The sequence below is a fragment of the Camelus dromedarius genome, chromosome 13, assembly GCF_036321535.1.
Source record: "Camelus dromedarius isolate mCamDro1 chromosome 13, mCamDro1.pat, whole genome shotgun sequence".
Classification (NCBI taxonomy): domain Eukaryota; kingdom Metazoa; phylum Chordata; class Mammalia; order Artiodactyla; family Camelidae; genus Camelus; species Camelus dromedarius.
In genome coordinates, this window is record NC_087448.1 from 66,350,709 (window position 1) to 66,373,439 (window position 22,731).

A 22,731-nucleotide genomic window follows, 5' to 3' on the forward strand; every position below is an offset into this window, starting at 1 on the left:
CTCTTCAAGTCAGAAAAGCTCCCTAAATTCGTTGGGTCATTCACTTGCTCCAAGCCCAGTGGGAGAAGTCGCAGGCTATACCGTTGGGAAATGGAGTGGAATGAGAACTGGCACGCTGGGGCCTCGATGTCTGTGTGCTGTGATGTGCCAGTGTGATCACAGATTTCAAAAGGGAAAAAACACATTTAAAAAGCAGGTGTAATACCACGCTGAGCAAGGGTCCCTGTTTGATCTTTCCCTGTGTCCGAGCCTGCTCGTCCTGAAGGATAGCCCAGCTACTCCCATTGGATGGGAAAACCTCATATTCTGTGCCAGTTTCCTGTCACTGCTTTGAGTTCTAAGAGTTCAGAGGGGGGAGTGGGTGGCGTGACCTCTCCAGAGCTGTGTGTTGGCATGCGTCCCTGGTGACAGTGTGTCTGTAGCTGCGGGTACACCGGCAGTCTCGGGAGCAGCTCTTCCTCACTCTTTCAACAACCAGCCAATTTGGGCTCAGGAAACCACTCTGCAGTGCTGGCTGGGTTTGGAAGTCATTTTTAATTTTGTGACAAAGACAAATGCATCCTATGGGAGTAGTAAGTGGTTTTACTGGTGATATTAATGGAACCGTGACCTCTTCCGTATCTAGGTCCTACAAAACAAAAAATGTTTGTATTATAGTACGTCAGGCAAGTGCATTCTTAGCCCTTCCTTGAAACAAATTGCAGAGGAAATATACTATTAATAAGCCCAGAGAAGATCGTGCGTGCGTGTGTATCTACAGGCATAAGCTCATTTGCCAGCATAGTGGGTTTATAAGGCCACTCCTAACTGTGCTGCGAAGGATGTGTTTTGCACTGTGCTGGGATGGACACAAATCAGGGAAGTTCTGATATCTAGGAACAGACTTGCAGGGGACCCAGTGCTAAAATGGGTATTGGCTTTTAAAGGCCAATAGCTCTGATATCATTCAGGTGTTTGAGGGATCCAGAACAACCGACCGAAGGAAAGTTGCGTTAACCTTTTCTCTCTTCTTTCGGAATTGGCATTCATTAGCCTAAAAATGACCACCCTGATGTTTACTATTTCCTGCAGGAACTTTTTATGGCAGTGTCCTTTGTTGAAAATGGTTGCTTAAGGAGATACTAAATGAAATGTGAAGGATTTACAGTTCAGTTACATGAATTCAGCCATTTCCTGGTGTTTATGTTTACCTTGGGACTCACAAAGGAGACAAAAATATAGACTCACAGGAGGAAGGAAAAGAATGATCAAATCCCAGTAGTCCCTGCCTGAACGTCTAGCTCAGCAGTTTTATTTAGGGGAGGAATTTCGTGCTGATAAGTGAATCTTTGTCTCTGTGTAATTAACTTTTCCTCTCCACAAACGCTGCTACCCCCCAGTGAGCCTTCTTAATAGACATATAACTACTAATGTGATAGTTAGTGTCTCGTTCTATTATTTTGGACAAAACTGAAGTAAGCCAAACACAAAATTTATAGTTTTCCTCAAGTAAAAATGGATGATGCTTTAGAATTTGAGACTTAGACACAGTAATTTAAAATGTTATTCCTATACTTCAATTTAAAAAAATCAGACAGAAAATAAAATGTTATTATAAAATAATACGATTGTTCTAGAAAATTTGACGAATACAAAAGAAGGTAAATAAAATAACTCATAATACTCAAAGATAATCATTGCTAAGATTTTAGTGTATTCATTTTGTCATTTTCTGTGCCATTATATGAGTATATATTTATACTTTTTAATTTTTATTGATCTCAGAATGCTTTTGTTCTTTTTTAACAGTTTGGTGGGGGGAGGGGTTAGTAACTAGGTTTATTTATTTAATGGAGGCACTGGGGATTGAACCCTGGACCTCGTGTATGCTAGGCATGTGTTCTGCCACTGAGCTATACCCCTCCCTATATTTATACTTTTTATAGTTTGGATCTTGAATATAATTTGTGATTTTAATACATCCTAACCCCCTCTCTCCTTAAGTTCCAATCTCTCATAAGAAGAAGAAAATCAACAGCTGACACATACATAGTACTGTCTGCCGGGCACCGTTCTAAGCACTTTACATGTATGAATTCACGTCACCCTCATAATAACCCTTTGAGGCAGATTTTACAAATGAGGCACAGAGTGTAAAATGAGTTTGCCTGGCTCTCACAGCTAGGAAGGGGTTAGAGACTGGAGAGGGTGACATCTTAACCATGCTCTGTTTGTTGCCTGCCACTGACTCTAAGCCTCGTGCTGGCCAAGTCCCAAAGCCGCCCCACTGCTCTGCCCTGGGTGAGTGTCCTTGTCGCAGAATTCCCCCAACACTAGATGGTGTGACATAGCACCTACTTTCCCCTGGGAACCGAAAACAGTGGCCACCTACAGCCCTTCCTTGGATGGAGGAGGGGGCCCCACCTAGGGAGAAGGAGGCAGGACATCCAGGTCTGCATCCAGGGGGGCGGGGAGGAGCCCTGAGCTGGAGGTCAGGACGGACTGGCTCCAGGCCTGGCTCTGACCTCAGTGAGACAATTCACCTCTTTACACGTGTTTTCTCACCCTTAAAATGATGGGGCTGGATAGTAGTTCACTCGCTTGTTCATTTGTTCATTTAATACCCATCAGGCAGAGATGGATATGGCCTGGCTCCTCTCCTCTAGGAATCCTTCATCCAAAGTGTTCTAAGTGTGGTCATAGGAGAATGTGCGGGGGTGGTGGAAAAGCCCCCAGGGTGGGCTGGGGCCGAGAGGGTATCAGACAGAAGGGCCGGCTTAGCAAGGCTCCCCCTAGGACCAGTAGGAATTGTTGCGGCTTCTCGGGGCACACAGGGCACACTGTGCTGATCGGGTCTCTCTGGGGCCCCCTCGAATGTGTGTCCGACTCTCCCATGTTCAGCAGGCTACGGCAGTGCTGCTTGCCAGTGGGGGTGCGGGTTTAAACGTACAGAAGTTTCTTGTCTAACATCCTCGAAACTAGAATTCTGAAGTCCAGGTGCCAGCCCTCTGAAACCTTAGGGGATCCTTTTTTGCCTCTCCTTGCCTTCTGGCGGCCGCTGGCAATCCTTGGCGGTCCTTTGATACAGGAAAACGGGGCACGAGAGGATGGCTGTGTTCCAGGTCACAGGTGAGTCCCTGGGATGCACCCAACCAAGTCAGGGTCCCTGGCTTCGCACAGGAAAGAGTTCAAAAGCAAGCCATAGTTGAGTGAAGGTGGATTTATTTTTATCTGTATCTGTGTATCTATCTATATCTATATCTATCTATGTTTTAGCTATTTGTGTTTGTTAATGGAGGTACTGGGGATTGAACCCAGGACCTTGTGCCTGCTAAGCATGCGTGTACCACGGAGCTATACCCCCACCCCCCAAAAGTAGATTTATTCAGAGAGATGCAGACTCCATAGACAGAGTGTGGGCCATCTCAGAAGGCCAGAGGGAGACCTCAGGGTGCGGGGTGGTTAGTTTTTAGGGGCTCGGTAGCTTCACATGCAAGCGGGAGGATTATTCCAACTACTCTGGGGGAGGGCTGGGGGTTCCCAGGGAGTGGGCCACAGCCCACTTTTCGGCCCCTTATGGCCAGCCTCAGAACTGTCCTGGTGCCTGTTGGGGTGCCATTTACCTTGCTGATGTATTACAATGAGCATAAAATGAAGCTCAGGGTCTACTGGGAGTCTCCCACCACCTCGGGCCTCAAGGTCTCCTGGGAGTCAGATCTCTACCTGCTGTGTCACTCCTTCAGGGGCTGCACCCTGCCCCCTCCCTCCTGTCTCACCTTGACCTGCAGCTCCATCACTCCAGCCTTGCCTCGTCTTCACCTGACGTTCGTTCTCCCCGTCGCTCTGTCCTCCTCTGACCATCTTCTTACATGGACACCAGTCTTAATGGATGGGGCCTGCCTTACTTAACTGAAGTAATCGTATTGACAATGACCCTGTTTGATCCAAGTGAGGTCAAATTCTGATGTACCGGGGTTAGAATGTATCATGGCAGGGAGGCACAGTTTGACCCACAGTGATGTCCACAGCCACCATTTAGTCTGGGAGCCATGGCCTACTCTTCGCTTTGTTCTCCATCCAGCATCCAAGATGAGCTTCCGAAGCTACCGCAGGCAGGTGGAGGCTCAGGTAGTTCTTTCAGGCCCAGACAGAGAGTTAACACAGGACGTCTTTGCATCCGGGCATCTAAGGCTGGAGCCAAGGGGAGGAGATGAGAGCACCTTCTGAAGGATGGTTGTTGGTGGATTCCCGAGGGCCAGGGCCAGGTGGACTGTGAGAATGTTTCTGAAAGGTTCCGAAGCCCATTCTGGTCCAGAGGGATGACAGGGAAGCCGAGTAGGTGGTTTGAGCCCTTCTGACCCCTGAGACTAGCCCAGTGCCGCACATTTAAGGGTGGCCTTTTCCAGACCTCTCTGCGTGCACGTGCACATACTTGGCTGTTAGTAGGTGTGCAGTGCAAGCCAAGGAAACAGATGTGAAATAATTGCAGGATTCACGCTGCTGCTCCAGCCCTTCCCCGCCCTGAAGTCGCTCGCACCTTCCTTAGTAGTTGCCACGAAGGTCTAGAAACCGGGAAGCGATGCTTCTGTCATTCAAATGCTAATCGCCCCTCCAACCTGACACCTCTCTATCACCCTCTCCGCCCTCATCTGTGCCCCAAAGACAGCTGACCTGCACCCAGCCCCTTTGACTTCTTACAAAGGCTCTGGAGGGCGCCTCCCCAGGCACTTAGCATAGCTGTGGGAAGAAGTTTATGCGGAATATTCACCTTTCTCTCCCCCTGCCCTTTTATGGCTTTTCCCCTTAGTGGTCTAAACACCTCCCCAGCCCACCCCCAAGAGGTCGCAGTTGCAAAGGAGGCATAAGAGCAATCTGATCGGAGGCCAAGCCCGAACCAGGATTAGGTTTTTATTAGAGATGCACTCTTTTTTCTGGGCAGAAACACAGAGGGCCAGTCTCAGAAGAACGTGGATTTATGGGTTCCTGGACAATGATGTTAACTGCGGCAAGGCCCCCGTAGCCTCGCCAGCTCCGGAGTCCGCGAGTTCACAGTACGATCATTTATGTGTGTGTGTGTTCATTTTCTTATTCAGATACAGGTAGACCTTTCCTAGAGATGCACAGCGAAATCCCCCAAATCATAAACATGACGGAAGGAGAGGAGGTCGTCATCCCGTGCCGGGTCACGTCACCCAACATCACTGTCACTTTAACAAAGGTAAAGCCGAGCGGTGCTACTCCCCCAGTAGTTTTGCTGCCAGGGAGCACGGCGAATTTTGAGTCGTTTTATCTCTCTGGGATGCTTTTCTCATAGACCTTTGGGCTGTCGATTTCTAGGTAGACTTTTCTATGACAGCTTTTTACTTTAAAGTGTATGCCGTGCTGGAAGTTATATCCATGCATGCGTTTCAGTGGAATAAAATGATAATGTCTAAAGCATAAATCTATGTGAATGAAAGAAGGAAAATGAAATGAAAATTTCTATGTATTGCCACCAATTCAAATGCATGTAAATGTCAGAAAATCCAATTCTATTGTGCATATAAATCAATAATCCAGATTTTTGCTCAAGGCAGAACTGTCAGGCTGGGTGTCTGACTCTCTGGGCATTTAAGAGCTCTTGCTTTGCTTTGAGTTGGGAAGTTCCTGGTAACAAAAGCCTTATCTCCTGCTGGACATCCAAACTTAACCTCTTAGGGGGAGAAAAAAGGGAAAGGAAGTTATAAGTGAGATTGTTCTTCATATTATGTTGTAAATTGTGCACGGAGAGAAGATGATGATTCAGGGTAAAATCTAATAAAAACAAAACAAAACAAAAACCTAAAATGGGACGTGCCAGCCAGTTCATCTGCAGTAACTTCAGGAGTAAGCTAAGTCTGGGAATTGGATTAAAACCTTCCCAAAAGGGAAATCACAGTGAATCCTGAGAGCTCGGAGCTTTTAGAGGAAAAGTGAAGGCTGTCCCAAGGCAGCATTAAGAGTAGGGACTCAGCAAGTGTTTGGTGGCGACAGTAGTCAAGTCGGAAAAAGTCTCCAGCGATTTGCAGTATTGCAGGTTGCCCCTGAGTCCTGAGCTGTGATGGGTGGTCTGCCTGTCTTCTTCCCTGGCTTTCACCCTCCCGCGTTCTTGATTTAAGTCCTCAGTATAGCCCAGCGGTGACAGGTTCTGGCTTCCCTTCCCTCACCAGGAATTATAAAATCATTGTATGTTGGAGCTGGAAACACCAGAGGAGCCAAACTCCGTTGGCAGAATTAAAAATGGAGATCCCCAGGGGGTTGGGGACCTCCGGGCCCCCCTGGGCATTGGAGCCGAGGTCCTGACTTCTCCCTCTGGCTTCTTGCCATCCTTTGCTAATAGTTTAATTGGAATTGGTGTCAGAGGAAGACGGGAGTGTTCAGAGCAGGGGCCGGGGCCACACTGCCTGGATTCTTTCTTTACCTGCTACCACTGACCTGCTGGACAAACTGGCAAGTTCTCAAATCTCTCTCCACATCAGTGTCCTCATTTGAGAGATGGGAGCGGTTCCAGGGGCAGCCACCTCACCTGGCTGCTGGGACGGTGATGTGCCGAGCTGTGTGAACAGCACTGAGGACCGTGCCTGGCCCGAGCCCTGTTCAGGGCTTAGCTATTAATGTCATACATCTAACCCCCAGATGCCCAATAATTGATTTATTATCAAGCGATGTTTTCAGTGGCCTGACATCACTCTTAGTCCTGGATTGTAATTACTCCATGATTAACATGGGACAAACCATGAGGAGAGGAAACTTCTCTGTTTCTTTCAAACCCCTTGCCTTTTTGCCCTGATGCAGATCGCTGGTCTGTTTGAGGAACTTTCTCACGTTCCCACATGCAAACATTCCAGGGGAAAAAGCTTATTTTCTCTGTCCTGCCACCCAGATCTATAATACAAAGAGAGAGAGAGAGAGAGAGAGAGACGACTTTATTACTATGTTCTTATAGGTCACTTCCATTCTTAGAGAATGTGAGTGACTTGCCTCACTCAGGAATGATAGAAAAATCACAAACGGAAAGGTAATTCTGAGTAAGTTAAAATGTTGTTACATTGACAGCATGTAACAGAGTTCTTGTTTTTTGTTCTAACGGGGATTTTGGTTTGCCGCAGATATATTGCAGATATTCTAATCCAGGAGCTTTCTCTCCCGTCTCTCTCCCCTCTCCCTGTCCCCATGCCCCCCCCCCCCCCCCCCGTCTCTCTCCCCGTCCCTGCTGCCCATCTGCCGGCCCGCCCTCCCCTCCCACGCCCGCTCTGCCGCGCCCTGGTCAGCTGGAGAGAGTGCTTGTTCCCAAGGCTGTTCACCTGTCTGCCTCTTGACATACAGCAACACAGCTCATGAGCTACGTAGTCTTTTGTTATTTCAGCTCCTATCAGCTAGAAATAAAGTTACTTTGTCCATGGAGCTCTCCTAGCGACAGTAATGGATAGATTAAGAAAACACCTTACAGGAAATTTTCACGGGTTTTTAACCGGTGCAGAGGAAGGCCATCAACCAACCTTTTTTTAAGATTCAGTGCATGCTTGTTTTCACATGTTTTTATTTTTTATTTATTAATTTGGGAGGGGGCATTAGGTTTTTATTTATTTATTTTTAACAGAGATACTGCGGATTGAACCCAGGACCTTGTGCACGCTCAGCACATGCTGTACCACCGAGCTGTCCCCTCCTTCACATGTTTTTAAAGCATCACAAATTTCAGTCCCTGACGTACATTTTTCTGAGTTTTTCCTTTGATAGCACCAAATTAGAAGAGAAAGTTCTCCCCCTCCGCTGAATGTGGAGCATTCGTAAATTTACAAGTAGAATCCTAATTTACTAAAACGTGAAATGCATCCTTTCATTGCTTTCAGTTTTGCGTAAACAGGATGCAGTTCGTCTCAAACCCAGGTAGCACTCTGGGAACATGGATCCACACGGGCGTGTTCACTGGGAGAGGGAACTAGAGGCTTTTGGAATAGAAATCTGCTGGATCACACATCCCAGCTATCTATCCTCTATCTCCTTCCACAAGCAATAGAAATAAATGCTAAGTGGGTAGAGTGATCTAAGGTGTACTTTTTTTTTTAATGGAGGTACTGCGGATTGAACCCAGGACCTCGAACATGCTAACCATGTGCTTCACCGCTGATCTGTACCCTACCCTCTGAGATGTACTTTTTAAAAGAAGATAGGAAAGATTTGAAACTTCTTCATGACAGCTAATGCTGTGAATCTTTATAACCCATTGTGGGAGGGTGATCTGATACTTCCCCCCTTGTCCAACTGGAGATAAATCACAGTAGTTGGCAGGTTTCAGCCTCTGAAAGTGGCAGGCATTCTGGCATCAGGGGAGTTTGGTGGGGTGATGACCCTTTACAAAGTCAACCCCAAAGCCGATGGTTTCAATTACGTCCTTGGCAGATAGGAAAAGGCAGTAGGAGAGACTCAAACCGTGGACTCTTCTGTTTGGACTCGCTGGGTTTGGGACTTATAGGAATTTGAGAGCACTCCATCCATAACTGTCTCTGGCCTTGCATCTCTTTTCTGCTCTCTTCACGCTCAGCAGCCGCAGCCTCTGGGCGTTTCCCTCCCAGAGGCAGTCGATACCCTCAGTCTTCCCCAGAGTGATAACCCCAGTGAGTGTCAGGTGAACGCTAGCGTCTTGGGGGACCTGGAATTATGTACCATCCTTTTCAGGCAGCCACCTCTTTAACAAGTCACGTGAAGGTGGGAGGGCAAGGTCTGGCTTGTTAAAAGCTCCAGGTGGTGAGACTCGGAAGGATAACCCGGCAGCCCCAATGGAAAAAATACTAATTTTTTTTTTTTTTTTTTTTTTTTTTTTTTATTGAGCATAAGGCCAGTTTATTACCAGGATTCCCAGAGGCCAAAGAGATTCAGGCTCCCACCCGGAGGCTGACGTGACAACTAGGTCTGTCCCAGGTGGATGCAGCTTGTTGCAAAGGCCAGTAACAAATCATGTTTACCATAACTTATCATAGTAAATGTAGAGTTTGCTACACGCAAGGAAAACCGAAGAACCAATTACAACAAACAGGAGTTTCTACCCGCGCCATTCTCATCTTGGACTTATTACATTTCCACAAGCTGCGACTGAAGCTGCTGTCACGGCGCTAGTACAGTTTTGCTAAAACCTGTTGCTTCCTTTTCCAGTTTCCACTTGATACTCTGGTCCCAGATGGGAAAAGAATAACCTGGGATAGCAGGAAGGGTTTTACAATATCACGGGCAACCTACAAGGAAATCGGGCTTCTGACCTGTGAAACGGCTGTCGGCGGGCACTCGTTCAAGACCAACTATCTCACACTCCGACAGAGTAAGTGGCCTCCAGAGGCGCCAGCACGAGCCAGGGCGCTCAGGGGCTTCTCTGCTGAATGAAACGGGTTTTTTGTTTGTTTGTTTTGTGTTTTTGTTTTTTTTAATGTTATTTCTTATCCTCGCAGCCACCACAATCACAGACGTCCAGATCAGCACGCCCAGCCCAGCCAGGTTACTGAGAGGCCACACTCTCACCCTCAACTGCACGGCTACGACTCCCTTGAACACGAGAGTTCAGATGACCTGGAGTTACCCTGGGGAAGTGAGTGACCCACTTTTCTTTTCTTCTACAGGACAATATTTCGTTTTAGCCACTGAAAGGCTACACTGAGTTTTTGATGTGGGGAAAATCAGAATATTCTGACTCCTGTAGCCGTCTGAGTCAATACAGAAGCTTTGGGTTGGGTTGGGAAATGTCCCCTGCCTTGCATGTCATGAGTGTGATATGCAGAGATAGGGTCTTTTGATGTCTGGAGGTTTTGTTTTGAAGTGTATAGGCTGGCATTTCTACTGCAGGATTCTGGGTGGAAAAAGGGATTGTTTCCTCCTTGGAAACTATTCTCGAGGATTTAGAGATGAGAGAGAAATTTATCACTGCGTGCCAGGCAGGGGCTATCTTTTGTAACAATAACAACAGAAAGTTGTTGTCAGCACATTAATTTAAAGGACTGGCAGACAGGCAGGCACCTGATTGGAGCATGTTTGGGAAAGATAGTACAACTCAGCCGTCCCGGTGTTCTGTTTGTTCAGTGACAAAGGAGCGATTCTGTCCTTCAGAAAAACGAGAAGAGGGAAGGTTGAGTTGGCTTCCCTTATTCAAATGAAACATCCTTGCAAACAATCGTTGTTTTAAAAATGTGTAGGTGGACAATTTATGATAAACTGTTCAGAAACATTTGACAGTGTTTCCAGCCCCATTTCTCGTGCGTCTATATGATTTATGCGGCATTTCCCAACTAAATCATTTGCTACAGCATTTAGGTGACCCAGTCCTGAAGTTAGCTTGTGATTAAATTACGTATGGGCAATTGATGCATTGGCCCCAAACTAATTTTGTTTAATTGAGGTCTAGTTGATTTACAATGTTATATTGATTTCAGGTGTACAACATAGTGGTTCACAATTTTTATAGATTATACTCTTAAGTTATTATAAAATATTGGGCTATATTCTTTGTACAATATATCCTTGTACCCAAGCTCATTTTTTCTCATCAACGTTTCTTGCTATGAAAATAGAATAACAACAAATGGCAACAAAAATTGTGTCACAGGTGCGCTGTAGAGACACATTAATAACTCATCAGTCATAAAGTATTTTCTAGAAAATGGCATTGTTTCATTTAAATAAAAATGCTATGACTTGTAGCAACATTTTCTGGGTTTTGATAGAAATCATATATTCATTCTTTTTTAAATGGAGGTCCTGGGGATTGAACCCAGGACCTCATGTGTGCTAAGCATGCACTCTACCACTTGAGCTATACCCACCCCACCTCAGAAATCATATATTCTTAATAAATGCAAAGAGGGAAGAAACTTTCATCCTCTTGGTTTTGCTACTGTAAGTAAGAGTAGGGTAGTACATCTATCAAATGCCAGTAACCTTTGAAAATGGCACGGTCCAGGAGAACTTTCTGTAATAGAAGCAATCCATAGCTCTGCTGGCCAATACACTGACCACTAGCTGCATATGCCCTAATGAACACTTGGAGTGTGGCTAGTGGGACTGAGAACTGATTTTTTTTTTTAAACGAGAAAATCCATTTATTTAACTACAAAAAATCGTATCACCATAAAAAAGTCAAAAGACAAAGGACAGATGGAGGAATTTTTTTGTAATTCATCTCACAGACAAAAGTCTAATTTCCTTAATGTATAAGAATGCTTACAAATCAATAAGAAAAAGGTCAACATTCTAGAAAAATGGGCAAAATCTCAGGAACAAGGAAGTATATATACTATGAGAAATGCAAATACTGTGACAATAGGGTATTGAGAACTGAATTATTAATTTTGTTTAATTTTATGAGCAGAAGACTTAAACAGACATTCCTCTAGTGAAGACATACAGATGGCCAACAGGCACATGAAAAGATGCTGATTATTGCTAATTATCAGAGAAATGCAAATCAAAACTACAGTGAGGTATCACCTCAGACCTCACATGGGTCAGAATGGCCATCATTAAAAACTCCACAAATGGTAAATGCTGGAGAGGGTGTGGAGGAAAGGGAACCCTCCTACACTGCTGGTAGGAATGTAGGTTGGTGCCGCCATCATGGAAAACAGTATGGAGAGTCCTTAAAAAACTAAACATAGACTTACCATGTGATTCAGTCATCCCACTCTTGGATATACATCTGTGGAGAACTTAATTTGAAAAGATACATGCATCCCAATATTCATAGCAGCACTATTTACAAAAGCCAAGACATGGAAGCAATCTAAATGTCCGCTGACAGATGACTGGATAAAGAAGTTGTAGTATATGGACACAAACACACAGTGGAATACTACCCAGCCATAAAAAAGAATGAATAATGAAATAATGCCATCTGCAGCAACATGGATGGACCTAGAGATGATCATACTAAGTGAAATAAGTCAGGCAGAGAAATACAGATATCGTATGGTATCACCTATATGAGGAATCTTTAAAAAAATGACAAATGAACTTATTTACAAAACGGAAAGAGACTCACAGACATAGAAAACAAACTTACGGTTCCCAGGGGGTTAATGGGAGGGGAGGGATAAATTTGGAGTTTGGGACTCGCAGATTCACACTACTGTATCTAAAAAAGATAAACAACAAGGCCCTACTGTAGAGCACGGGGAACTGTATTCAATATCTTGTAAAACCTATAATGATAAAGAATATGGAGGAGAAAAAAATATATATATAAAACAACTGAATCACTGCTGTATACCAGGAACTAACACAACATCGTTAGGTCAACTATAATCCAACAGAAAAAAGAAATGATTGGAAGAAATTAATGAATTTTGTTTAATTTTAACGTCAATCGTGGTGCCCAGCTAGAGGCGTCGGCGCTCACAAAGCAGCTCTAATCCTGGGGCAGCTGCTTTCCGAGGCAGAAGCAATAGCGATGTTACTGGAACTTGGGGAGGGACGCATTCTCCAAGGGAGAAGGGAGAAGTAACACCCACGTAACAGTGCTGCCCAGAATCCCTGAGTCTGGTGTGCGGGGGATTGATTCTCTGAGTTTTGATGGCGATGACTGGTGTTCTCTCTCTGGTCAGTGCGGAGAGTGGAGAAGGTGGCGTCACGTGCATCTGGTCCAACAGGGCAGCGAGAGGACAGGTGGGTGGGATTTGTCACACAGGGCAGGGCTGAGTCACGACCCAGGGATCAGTTTGGCCCGCTTCCAAAGGCTTTTCCAGCCCTTCTCATGGGGCCAAACTGAAGGGAGGAAATAACATATTATGTGTTATAAAATATAATGCTTAAAAAAAAAGAAAGAAAAGAAAGAAAGGAAGAGACAATTAAAGGAAAAGGCAATGTGACTTCATCTTCCAAAACCAGGAGTGGGTCATTGTGGCTGGTTTCCACGGCTGAGCCTGAGGCCGGCTCTGGGCCCTCCCTGAGGGGACAACCCCTTCCCCCGTTACCCCACACTCACTCCCAGAGCGATGGTTGAACTTGTCAATGGCTTTGGGTGTCCCCAGATCCACGTAGCATGATTTAGCAGAAACCGGCAAGCATTTCTCAAACAACACAGCAATGAAGCCCGGAGTATCACACCTTAGTAGGTGGAGCCGGATGCGTGGTCTTTTCCTTCATTTCTAGGAAGAAGGCAAAAGAAAACCCACACAGTGACTTATTAAGAGAAACACTGTCATTAAACCCAGATACTAAAGATAATTACTGCCTGCATTTGTGTGTGATGTCCATGCTTAGAGGACAGGTTTGTGCTGGAGGGAAGCTGTTAGATTTAGCCTCAGAAGACCTGAGTGCCCAGCCTACTCTGGTCAGTGTCTCTGATGCTGTAATTTCTCCATTTGTAAAAGGGCATTGACCCTATCAGTCTCGCTGGCTTGTGGTGAGACACCGCGGAGATAATGTGTGTGAAAGTCCCTGCGAAGAAAATGAAGTGCTAACCAGACGCTCCTGCAGCCCGTATCTGACACACCTAGATGGAGCTGTGCTTTCCCAGCATCCTGGTCGAGGTGGGCTTGCCTCTTAGCATAGAATACTCATGCTAGGAAGCCTCTGGGAAACGCTGTAACTTGAAGCCCAAACTGTGACTACGTCCACATTTGTCATGCATTTTCTTTCTAGATAAATAAGAGAGCTTCTATAAGGAGAAGAATTGACCGACGCAGTTCCCATAACAATGTATTCTACAGCATCCTGATTATTGACAAAGTGCAGAGCAAAGACAAAGGACTGTACACTTGTCACGTGAAGAGTGGCCCATCCTTCAAATCTGTCAACACTTCCGTGCATGTCTATGGTAAGCAACTCACGCCCCGCTTCCTAATCGTCGCAGATTTTGGAGGGTTCTGCAACACAAGTCACTTTTCTTTTGGCCAAGAGGCCTACTGTCACAAACAAACACAATTTCCCGCCTCCCCACCACTGCCAAAGAGCAAAGCACATCAAGTGCTCTTTAAATGTAACACTTTTGCATTTTGGGCAGAGAGACCTTTCCTTATGAGTTCATTGTGATGAATGATTCAGTTAAGATCGTATGATAATCTCCGTGGCATTCTTATTTTAGGGTTTCCTATAAACAAAAATACAATCAGTTTTACCTTTATTTTCTGGGAGAAATTTCTCAGGTCCTACTAATTCAGAAGAAAATGTGGTGTGATAAATACTTTAGAATTGATGCTCTTTTATCCTTGGTTTTACTCTCATGAAATTCTGATATTGTTGCTTAATTCCAAGAGGCAAATTCTATAAAGAAACTACTTAAACTTAGAATGCTTAAAAACCTACTTTATTTCTACTGTTTATTTCTACTGTTGAAAAATTGTGAGGAACAGAAATGAAGGGACCGTTCTATCAGTGGTCTTGGTTATTCCAGTTGATTTTTTGTATCAAACTCACTGTTTTAGAGCACGTGAAACAGCCTCCTCCCATCACACTCATATTGCCCAGGTAGATTTTTAGAAGTATCTTTCTCCTTTTTATGTCATTGTGACATAGATGGTTAAGTGTTTCCCCTTCTCTTGCCCTGCCTCTGTGTTTCCAACTTCTGTCTCTGGGACCATTTGATTTTGAAAGTATTTCACCAGATAGGCAACTTTTAAATCATTTTATTCACCGAGCAATATGTGGGCTCACTGATGGACTTGATCATAATTCAGCTCTATTTCTTGTTGCACCTTCCTTGAAGGAGGCAGTGAGTTGGGGTTTCTGTTACTGTTTTGTTTACAAAAAGAGAGTCTTTCCTAATGGATTTGTCCCTTCTCCTTTCAAAGATAAAGCATTCATCACTGTGAAGCATCGAAAACAGCCTGTGCTGGAAACTGTAGCTGGCAAGCGGTCTTACCGGCTCTCCATGAAAGTGAAGGCGTTTCCCTCGCCGGAAGTCGTATGGTAGGACCACAGTTATGTTCATATCAGTTTAAGATAGGCTTTGTCAATAGAAGATGCAGGGGCCCGATGACTTGAATTCTTGGGAAAAACAAAACAAAACAAGATAAGTTTCCTAGACAGCCGTGGAGAGACTGTGTTGCTGGGCTGCGAGTGGTGTGGGTGGGAGAGGTTGGGGGTGGCGGAAATAATGTAACAGGATGGAGCGAGGGATGAGGGTTTCTGAGTGCTCATTTCAGTGTAGTCGTTCACTCACTGTGACTAAACTTCTGCTTCTCTAAACCTTCCTATGCTGTCAGCGTCCTCTGAATGGACTATGCCGGGCATCTTGAATATGTAACATGCTCTATTAACCCTGAAGAAGTGGGCCCTTGTCATGAGGATAATAATTCTTTTATTATCAGAAAATAATTCTTTTAGATACAGCTGGGCTGAAAGTTCCAGTCCTGTTTTAAAATTAAACAAACATTAATAGAGACAATACTTAATTCAGTTGCAGGGGTGCGCGAATGGACCTCCTTGAACCAATTAAGTGTTTTTTGGCTCAAGGTTTGCATATTCAGAAACTCCTTAAGCAGCTTTTTGCTTTTTTTTTTTTAATGCTAGCACAACACCTGATATAAAACAATGTAATCTTTCAAATCTGCATCATTTTGTTAAATCATTTTTAAGTGCCGGTATCTTTGGCTCAAGCCATCATATTCTAAACAAAGAGTATGGTGCAAAACTGATGAGAAAAACCACTCATACAATACAGACCTGGTGCCATTTTAGAACCTCCTCAACCAGGATTTGTTTTGCTTTCAGGATCATATGGGTGTGGTGTTTGTTTTCAGCCTCCTCAGTTAACTGGGAATTAGAGAGAAAGTTAGACTTTGTACTGTGCCCTTTCGTGCTGCTGGGAGTAGAAAGATTCTTTTTGGTTTCATAATATCTAAAGAGTTGAGTAGTAACTTTCCAATGAATGTGCATTCTTCCTGAATAGGAACTGAGTCACAGAGGAGCTGTATTTCCTCTTTCAGTGTCTGAGCGCGTCCGCATCTATTAAACACCACTAATTTCTTCAGGAACTAAGGAGCAAGAACCTAAAGCAAACAAGCAAAATCAGTCCATTTTTGAAAATACTGACTTGTTAATGGGAGATAATGTAGAGGAATATGGACCTGTAGTCACAGAGCAGAGCACGCTCACTTCAGCTGCTTTGGAACCGAGACCCACGCGTAAGGGGATTGGTTCCCGTGACTGTGGCACATTCACGAGCAGGACGGGATGCTGTTCCCACACGAAAGTTCTGTGCAGAACAGTCGCTTCCTACGCACAGATTTAAGGTGCCCATTTAAAGAACTGTGTACCTGAACGAAATCAGAGAATTTTAGAGCTAAAAGAGATCTTTAAGAAACCCAGAGAAACTGAGGCTCACATGGATAAGGCAAGGCCACAGCACGGGGCAAGCATTCAGGCCTGACTCTCAGTTCCGTATGCAACTGCATGATACCTGGGCATTGACTCTGTCTCTAAAGTTAAAAAAAAAAGTTTTATGTTCATTTATGTTTTGTTTGTGAGTTTTGTGCCTTAACTGTTCTTCCTCAGGGGAAAAGCCCTGATAACCTTGGTTTCACTATAGCTTATGAAAGGACAACTGGCGTGACCATTTAGATAACTAATACGAACTCCACATGAGGCCACAATGGGAAAGTCTATTTTTGTTTTTATCTGGAGAAGAGATCTAGTTGATCTGACTTACAATGACGCTTATATGGCTATTGGAGCCTTGCGGAGAATTCTGAAAAACATCTCTGATAGAATCAGCCTGTGCTTCTGGGTTAATACTTAAGTCATAGTGGTGACCGGCATCCCTGTGAATACAGTGAACCATCACTTACTTTTCTTTCTTCCTTCAGTTTATTTCTTCCTCTTTGCCAACAAGCATGAAGTGTTTCCCAGTCTAAAGATCACACTTGGCTTTACTGGAAAGTCAGTCTGTGCATTTTTTTTTAATGAATATTGAGGATCAAAGGCTTGAGATGTAGAACCACGAGCTCACGTCCTTAAATGGCAATGTTGAAGTGATGTCTGAGAGGTAGTGTCAAATGACTTACTGACCGTGCGCTTAACCACAGGTTAAAAGATGGGTTACCGGCCACTGAGAAATCTGCCCGCTACTTGGTTCATGGCTATTCGTTAATTATCAAAGATGTAACTGCAGAAGACGCAGGGGATTACACAATCTTGCTGGGCATAAAGCAGTCGAATGTGTTTAAAAACCTCACTGCCACTCTGATTGTAAATGGTAAGTTCGCCATTTCATGCTTTCTTCTGCTTCTGGTAGGGATAAAATTAGTGAAAATTTACAAGTTGAAAGTCAGTATAGCAAAATCAGAGAAAACAACATTTTAAATAATTGTTTTAAAACCATATCCTCCCCCATCACAACTCTGTCATGTTTGCTTCTTATCGTCCATAAAGCAATATGATTTTTTTTAATTATTGTGATCATAATGGACGTACAATGGAATCCATTTTTTAAAATGTTCTCAAAACACTTCTACTTCTTTTAAATTGGCATAAAATGACAAATATGAAGGTTTGATTTTTGTTCATGTGTTTGTTTCCTTGACATCAAAACCAGTGAGACTATGTGGTCCAGGAGAAAGTCATTAGAACTGTCTTGACTTTTGTCATTCTTTATCTCCTTTCAGTGAAACCCCAGATTTATGAAAAGGCTGTGTCATCGTTTCCAGACCCGATCCTCTACCCACTGGGCAGCAGACAGATCCTGACGTGTACAAGCTATGGTGTCCCTCAGCCTACGATCAGGTGGTTCTGGCATCCCTGTAACCGTAACCGTTCCAAAGCAAGGTAGGAGCCATTCACTTCTGGAATAACTCTCAAATGCTTTTTGACACGTGGACTCACGGTCTTTAATGGACACAGATGGGAGCCTGCAGCTGGGATGTGCAGTGCATTGAGGGCAAAGGCTTTCCCTGCCTTGGGGAAAGGCAGGCAATTATCTACTCTTCTTCCTTGCTCGTGTCTAACCGTTTCATCATTTTTCTCTCTAGTTTGTAGTTTGAGGATAGGCGCACACAGGGACAGAATTAAGGTCACCCCGTGAGCCATCCTTGGAACTCGGGTTGGAATTCCAGTCTCTTGTTTTCCACTCAGGGACGCCCAGACTTGGGCTCCAGTGCTGCGTCATTACACGGGTTTCCCCAGTTCTCATCCTGTAAGCATCGAGTGTGACGTGAAACCTTCCCATTGTGGAAGATGACCCCTTTCCCCAGGCTTTGCTCGTAAGTGCTCTTCCATCTGTCAGAATTGAGTGCCAGCCCATCTCCCGCCTCCTCAGAAGTCCTCCTTTATCCTCCCAGCTTGATCAAAAAATAAACAACACTTAAAAGAGGCTATTTGGTTTTCTAGATTCTACCCACAATTTCCAGTCCATCATCTTGTGTTTAACTTTCTGTTTGATGCATGTTATTCTGATTGCAAAAGTTACTGGTGAATTACAGAATTCTTGAGAAGTCGCTGTTTCCACATACCTGATTTCTCATCTGATTGAATCATTTGCTAAGAATAGAAATATGGAGAACTTACAAATCTTGAATACCTTCTTTTATCCCTGGGATGATTCCACCCAAAAGAAAGTGAGATCTACTGAGATTTTGTATTATTTTGCTAATTTGGGGGTAGGCATGCACACTTATGGACCCTCTGAGGCCTTGATATTTGTGCTAACATGCAAATAAATTAAAAATAACGAAGTAACTTAAGCTATTAGATTTGGACAAAAGTATGATTGAATTTTTATGAGATAAAATAGCCTTTTATAGATAACGTTAATTTCTTGTTTGACAGTAGCAAATCTAAGATTTCACCTCTATTTAGGATAAGAGTTAGTAACTATGTGAAAATAACAATTATGAGTGAGAGCATATAATAAAGCGAGGTTTGAATATTGCTGGTGAAACACAGTTTGGGAATGAGACCTGCTGAGGTGAAAGGTCGCCCTCTTTTTCGATTTCTGTTTGGTCTGTGGGATCCTTCTCCCACGTTACAGAGCAAGTTTGCTGAGGCTGGAAAGATGTCTTACTCCTCTTGGAATTCTCTCAAGATTCAGAGCAGTACCTTCAGTCTTCAATGTTTGTTGGCCTTTTGACTTACTCGCTTAATGTTAAACGCATTCTTTTTTTTAACCAATCACAAGATAGATCCAGAATGAAAGCTTTAACTCTTTCGTGATGATTTATTTTAAAAAAACATGTTGTTGTTTGAAATTATCTGCTGAACATGCACCTTTCCATAAGAAGTTCTCGTTTTTTAAGTCAGCAGACTGATCGAGTAGCTTACCTGTGTCAGGCTCAGATTTGATGCTTGGTGGTTAAATCAGTACATTTAACTTAGAAATATTTCAGAGAGAGATATGGGGCCTTTGTGTACTAGGAAACAAGCAGAGTAACTCTGTTTTATCCTGTCACAGAGAGAAAAGCTCAAATGGACAGATAAGTGAAACCCTCTTTAAATGTGAAAATCTTTCAAATATGTCTTTATATAAGTCTATTTTATATGCTTAGATTCAGTTGCAGACAGGAATTTTAGTGACATTTGAATATGGGATGTTCTATTCATGAATTTAAAAAACCTCATTTATTCTGGGGCACATAGTACATATTTGCACAGTAACTTGTTCATGATCTGATCGTCAAAAGGCGACTAACACATACACATTGCTCTTGAATATGTAGAATAATTCTTGGTATTTGAATTTTAGGCCCTAGTGAAGGGATATATCTATATAAGGACCACAACCAAAAAATTAGTTTAGTTTAGAGGTTAGAATATGTTTGCTTAAAGTAGCTCGAAATTAATTGGCTTAATATAGCCAGCTGGTCAGTGGATCTCAAGTCAAGAGGTGCAGACTTAACTTGTACAGTTTCCTGGACTCCAGTAAGTGTGTATTTTAAAATTATCAGGACTACTGCTCAACTCTTTCATTTTTATGGATCATTAAATACATTTAACAGAAATTTCCTCCTTTAAAAAGAGTAAGTGTGGTAAGCTACTGGGCTATGTTGTAACTGAATAACATTGTCGTTTTTGATTCACCTAGAATTTGTTTTTATAAAACATTAAGAATAGAGGGCAAGGGGAAGGGTAGTTATTTTTTTAACTCAGAATCTTTCCCCCTTTTACTTTTCTGCATAGTCTGGGTGGTCAAGTAGTAGAAGACAAGAATGTTCTTTTTGAATGTTTAATAACATTAAAATAAGTTATTAACACCGAATGGGGTGGAATTGGGGATTCTTCTCATCCTCAGCAACTGGCAGGGACTTCTCAATAGATCATCCTAAACTTGTTCCCTGTTGGCCTGAGCATAAACTCAGGGAGCGCACGGAAGGGTATGGAGCATGCAATTCCTTTCACACGTGTGTAGTTTACAGCTTGTGTTCATAAGAAATAGAGAAAATTACATACACGTCATGGAATGAGGATCAGAGGAAGTGGTAATGTATCTGGGAAAGGCATAGAGCGCTCCAGAAATGCGAGCGTGTAATTACTGCTGGTGTCAGGGTAAGTGTCTCTAAACAAGGCTCCAAAACTTTTAAGGAACTTGAACAGAGCTTTCCACTTACTGTAGAACTCGTTTCACAACAGGGAGGATTTTTACCTAATACTGCTAAGAAATGAACACAAATTGTGGAAAGTGAAATGTAATTTTGCTGTGCTTTAGATGTAGAAATTTAGTAGGTCTGGGTGGTAGGAGTGAGGAAAGTAGAAACTGTGATTTTTCAGAAGAAGCAAAAAGGAAATGGGAATAGAGATGAGTAAGTTAGGCGGAAGTAAAAGTAAGAATGAACAAAAGTGCTAGAACGGGGGAATGAGTGACTTCTCAGTTGGGTGGCCTGTCCCATTCATTTGTTTCCCGTCATGGGAGGAAGTGGTTCTGACCTGTGGGTGGGCTGACGCCGGCGTGGGGCAGAGTGGGACGGTCCCAAGAGCTGACTCCTGCTCCGAGAGCCCACACTAGATTTCTAGAACTTCACCTCCCCCGCTGGATTTTGAGGGACTAAGCAGGACTCCTGAACCGCCCGTGCCGTGAGCTGGTCTTGACCTCACAGCCCTGGGTGGGCTGGTCCAGTCTCAGAGGAAGCCTTGTTTGGATAGGGTCGCCCACCCCTAGAAGGACAGACGGTCTGTGAAGGAACAAGGAACCCCACTGGAGTGCTGGGAAGGGGCCCCTCTTTGGGGAGTGGATGGGATGGATTTGAGGAACCCAGAGGGCATTGTTAGAGGGCATCTTGGCATAAGAGCAGACAGTCTTCAGATCCCAGGTTGTTTTAATTCCCTCTCCGCATCTCACAGTCACAGGTTATAACTGCCAGGGAATGAGTAACCTGGTAAATTGCACTAGAGTTGCAACACATACTGTGTTATTGGTCTTCAGTGGGAAAAATGTTGGGTATATTGGGCTCTTTGCAAAAGCCTCATTTTCTATCAGCTATCTGTGATGAACAAAAACAATATGCAGAGAGAAACTTCCACTGTGTTGACAACGCTCACATCTTACAAATGCATTTTACGCATCATCAGTATTCAGTCGAAAGATGCTGTCAGCCATCTGTTAACCACACAGATATTTACTGGGCACCAACCAGGTGCAAAACACAGATACATACCATTTGTGTTTAGCATGTATGTTTGAATTATGTAAAATCTAATGAATTTGGTGATTCCTTACTCTATCTGTGTATGTACCTACAGAATCTCCCTTCCACAGCTGAGGGGTGGAGAACTGGGAATCAAGGAAATGGGTTCTATTCTTGGCACCGTCCCTGACTTCTGTGTGACCTTGGCCAGTTATTTAATCTGTGCTTCAATTTCCCCTTCTGTAAATGGTAATGGTTCTGCTTCCCTTTTCCTATAATACTCAGCTATGAATGAGTGAACGAGCAAGTCGCTTAAAATTACGTTGTCATCTTCAAAAAAGCTTGAAATAATTTCCTAGTTGTTGCGCACTAATTTTTTTTTCCCTTCTGCTTCTTACAAATTATAAAGGAATTTGGCCCAAGGGCTAACTCTGGGGATCAGGGCCAAATTAAAAGGGGAAAAATAAAACCAACTTATGAAAATAGAATGAGAACTCGAAAAAGAATGTGCCTACCTACGTATAACTGAATCACTGTGCTGTACACCAGAAATGAACACAACATTACAAATCGGGGGGAGGGTATAGCTCAAGTGGCAGAACATATGCTTAGCCCTGGGTTCAATCCCCAGTACCCCCTCTAAAAATAGATGAATAAGGAAACCTAATTACCTCCTCCCAAAAAAATGAAAAAAAATTTTTTTAATTTAAAAAAATTGCAAATCAATGATACTTCTATTTTTTTTTTAAAGTAGAATGGTTGTAAGAGAAGTCTTACATGTAATTATGTATTCTGTGATACAGAATTGACTCCATAATTATAATGTCAATAATGTCCTGTGAAGAAAAAAAAATACAGCCGCTGCTCCACCGCTGGTGTTGAGCCCCGTGTCCTTCACTGCCAGCCGGGGGTTCCTTGGTCGGTGATGGTCCAGCCCACACAGAGGAAGGCGCTCTCACTCTTCGCCCAATTAGCCCTAAAACCTTGCTTGCTTTATTTGGCCTTTTGCCAGCGAGCCCCCTTTAGAATGCAAAAAAAAAAAAAAAAAAGTGATTGGATTCTCAACTCATGGAAGGGTGGGGGGGGCAGGGTATACTTTATTACTTCCTTGGCTAAAATAGTCGATTTTTTAAGAAAAGCCGGATAGACATACATGGCTCTCAAGGAGCTGCTTCCAAACCTCTGGAGTCAGGCAGAGCTG

The 22,731-nt window shown here is 43.6% G+C and overlaps 1 protein-coding gene across 2 annotated transcripts in view; it reads left to right on the forward strand.

The window, feature by feature from the left end:
* The window catches only part of FLT1 (fms related receptor tyrosine kinase 1), a 159,716-nt gene that overhangs the window by 41,541 nt on the left and 95,444 nt on the right, over window positions 1-22,731 (forward strand). For both annotated transcript variants that reach the window (XM_064493239.1, XM_064493240.1), the window contains exons 4-10: window positions 5,073-5,197; window positions 9,151-9,313; window positions 9,441-9,577; window positions 13,621-13,795; window positions 14,769-14,886; window positions 17,004-17,173; window positions 17,583-17,742. In XM_064493239.1, coding sequence (XP_064349309.1) covers window positions 5,073-5,197; window positions 9,151-9,313; window positions 9,441-9,577; window positions 13,621-13,795; window positions 14,769-14,886; window positions 17,004-17,173; window positions 17,583-17,742 — 1,048 coding nt within the window. The remainder of the gene's footprint in view (window positions 1-5,072; window positions 5,198-9,150; window positions 9,314-9,440; window positions 9,578-13,620; window positions 13,796-14,768; window positions 14,887-17,003; window positions 17,174-17,582; window positions 17,743-22,731) is intronic.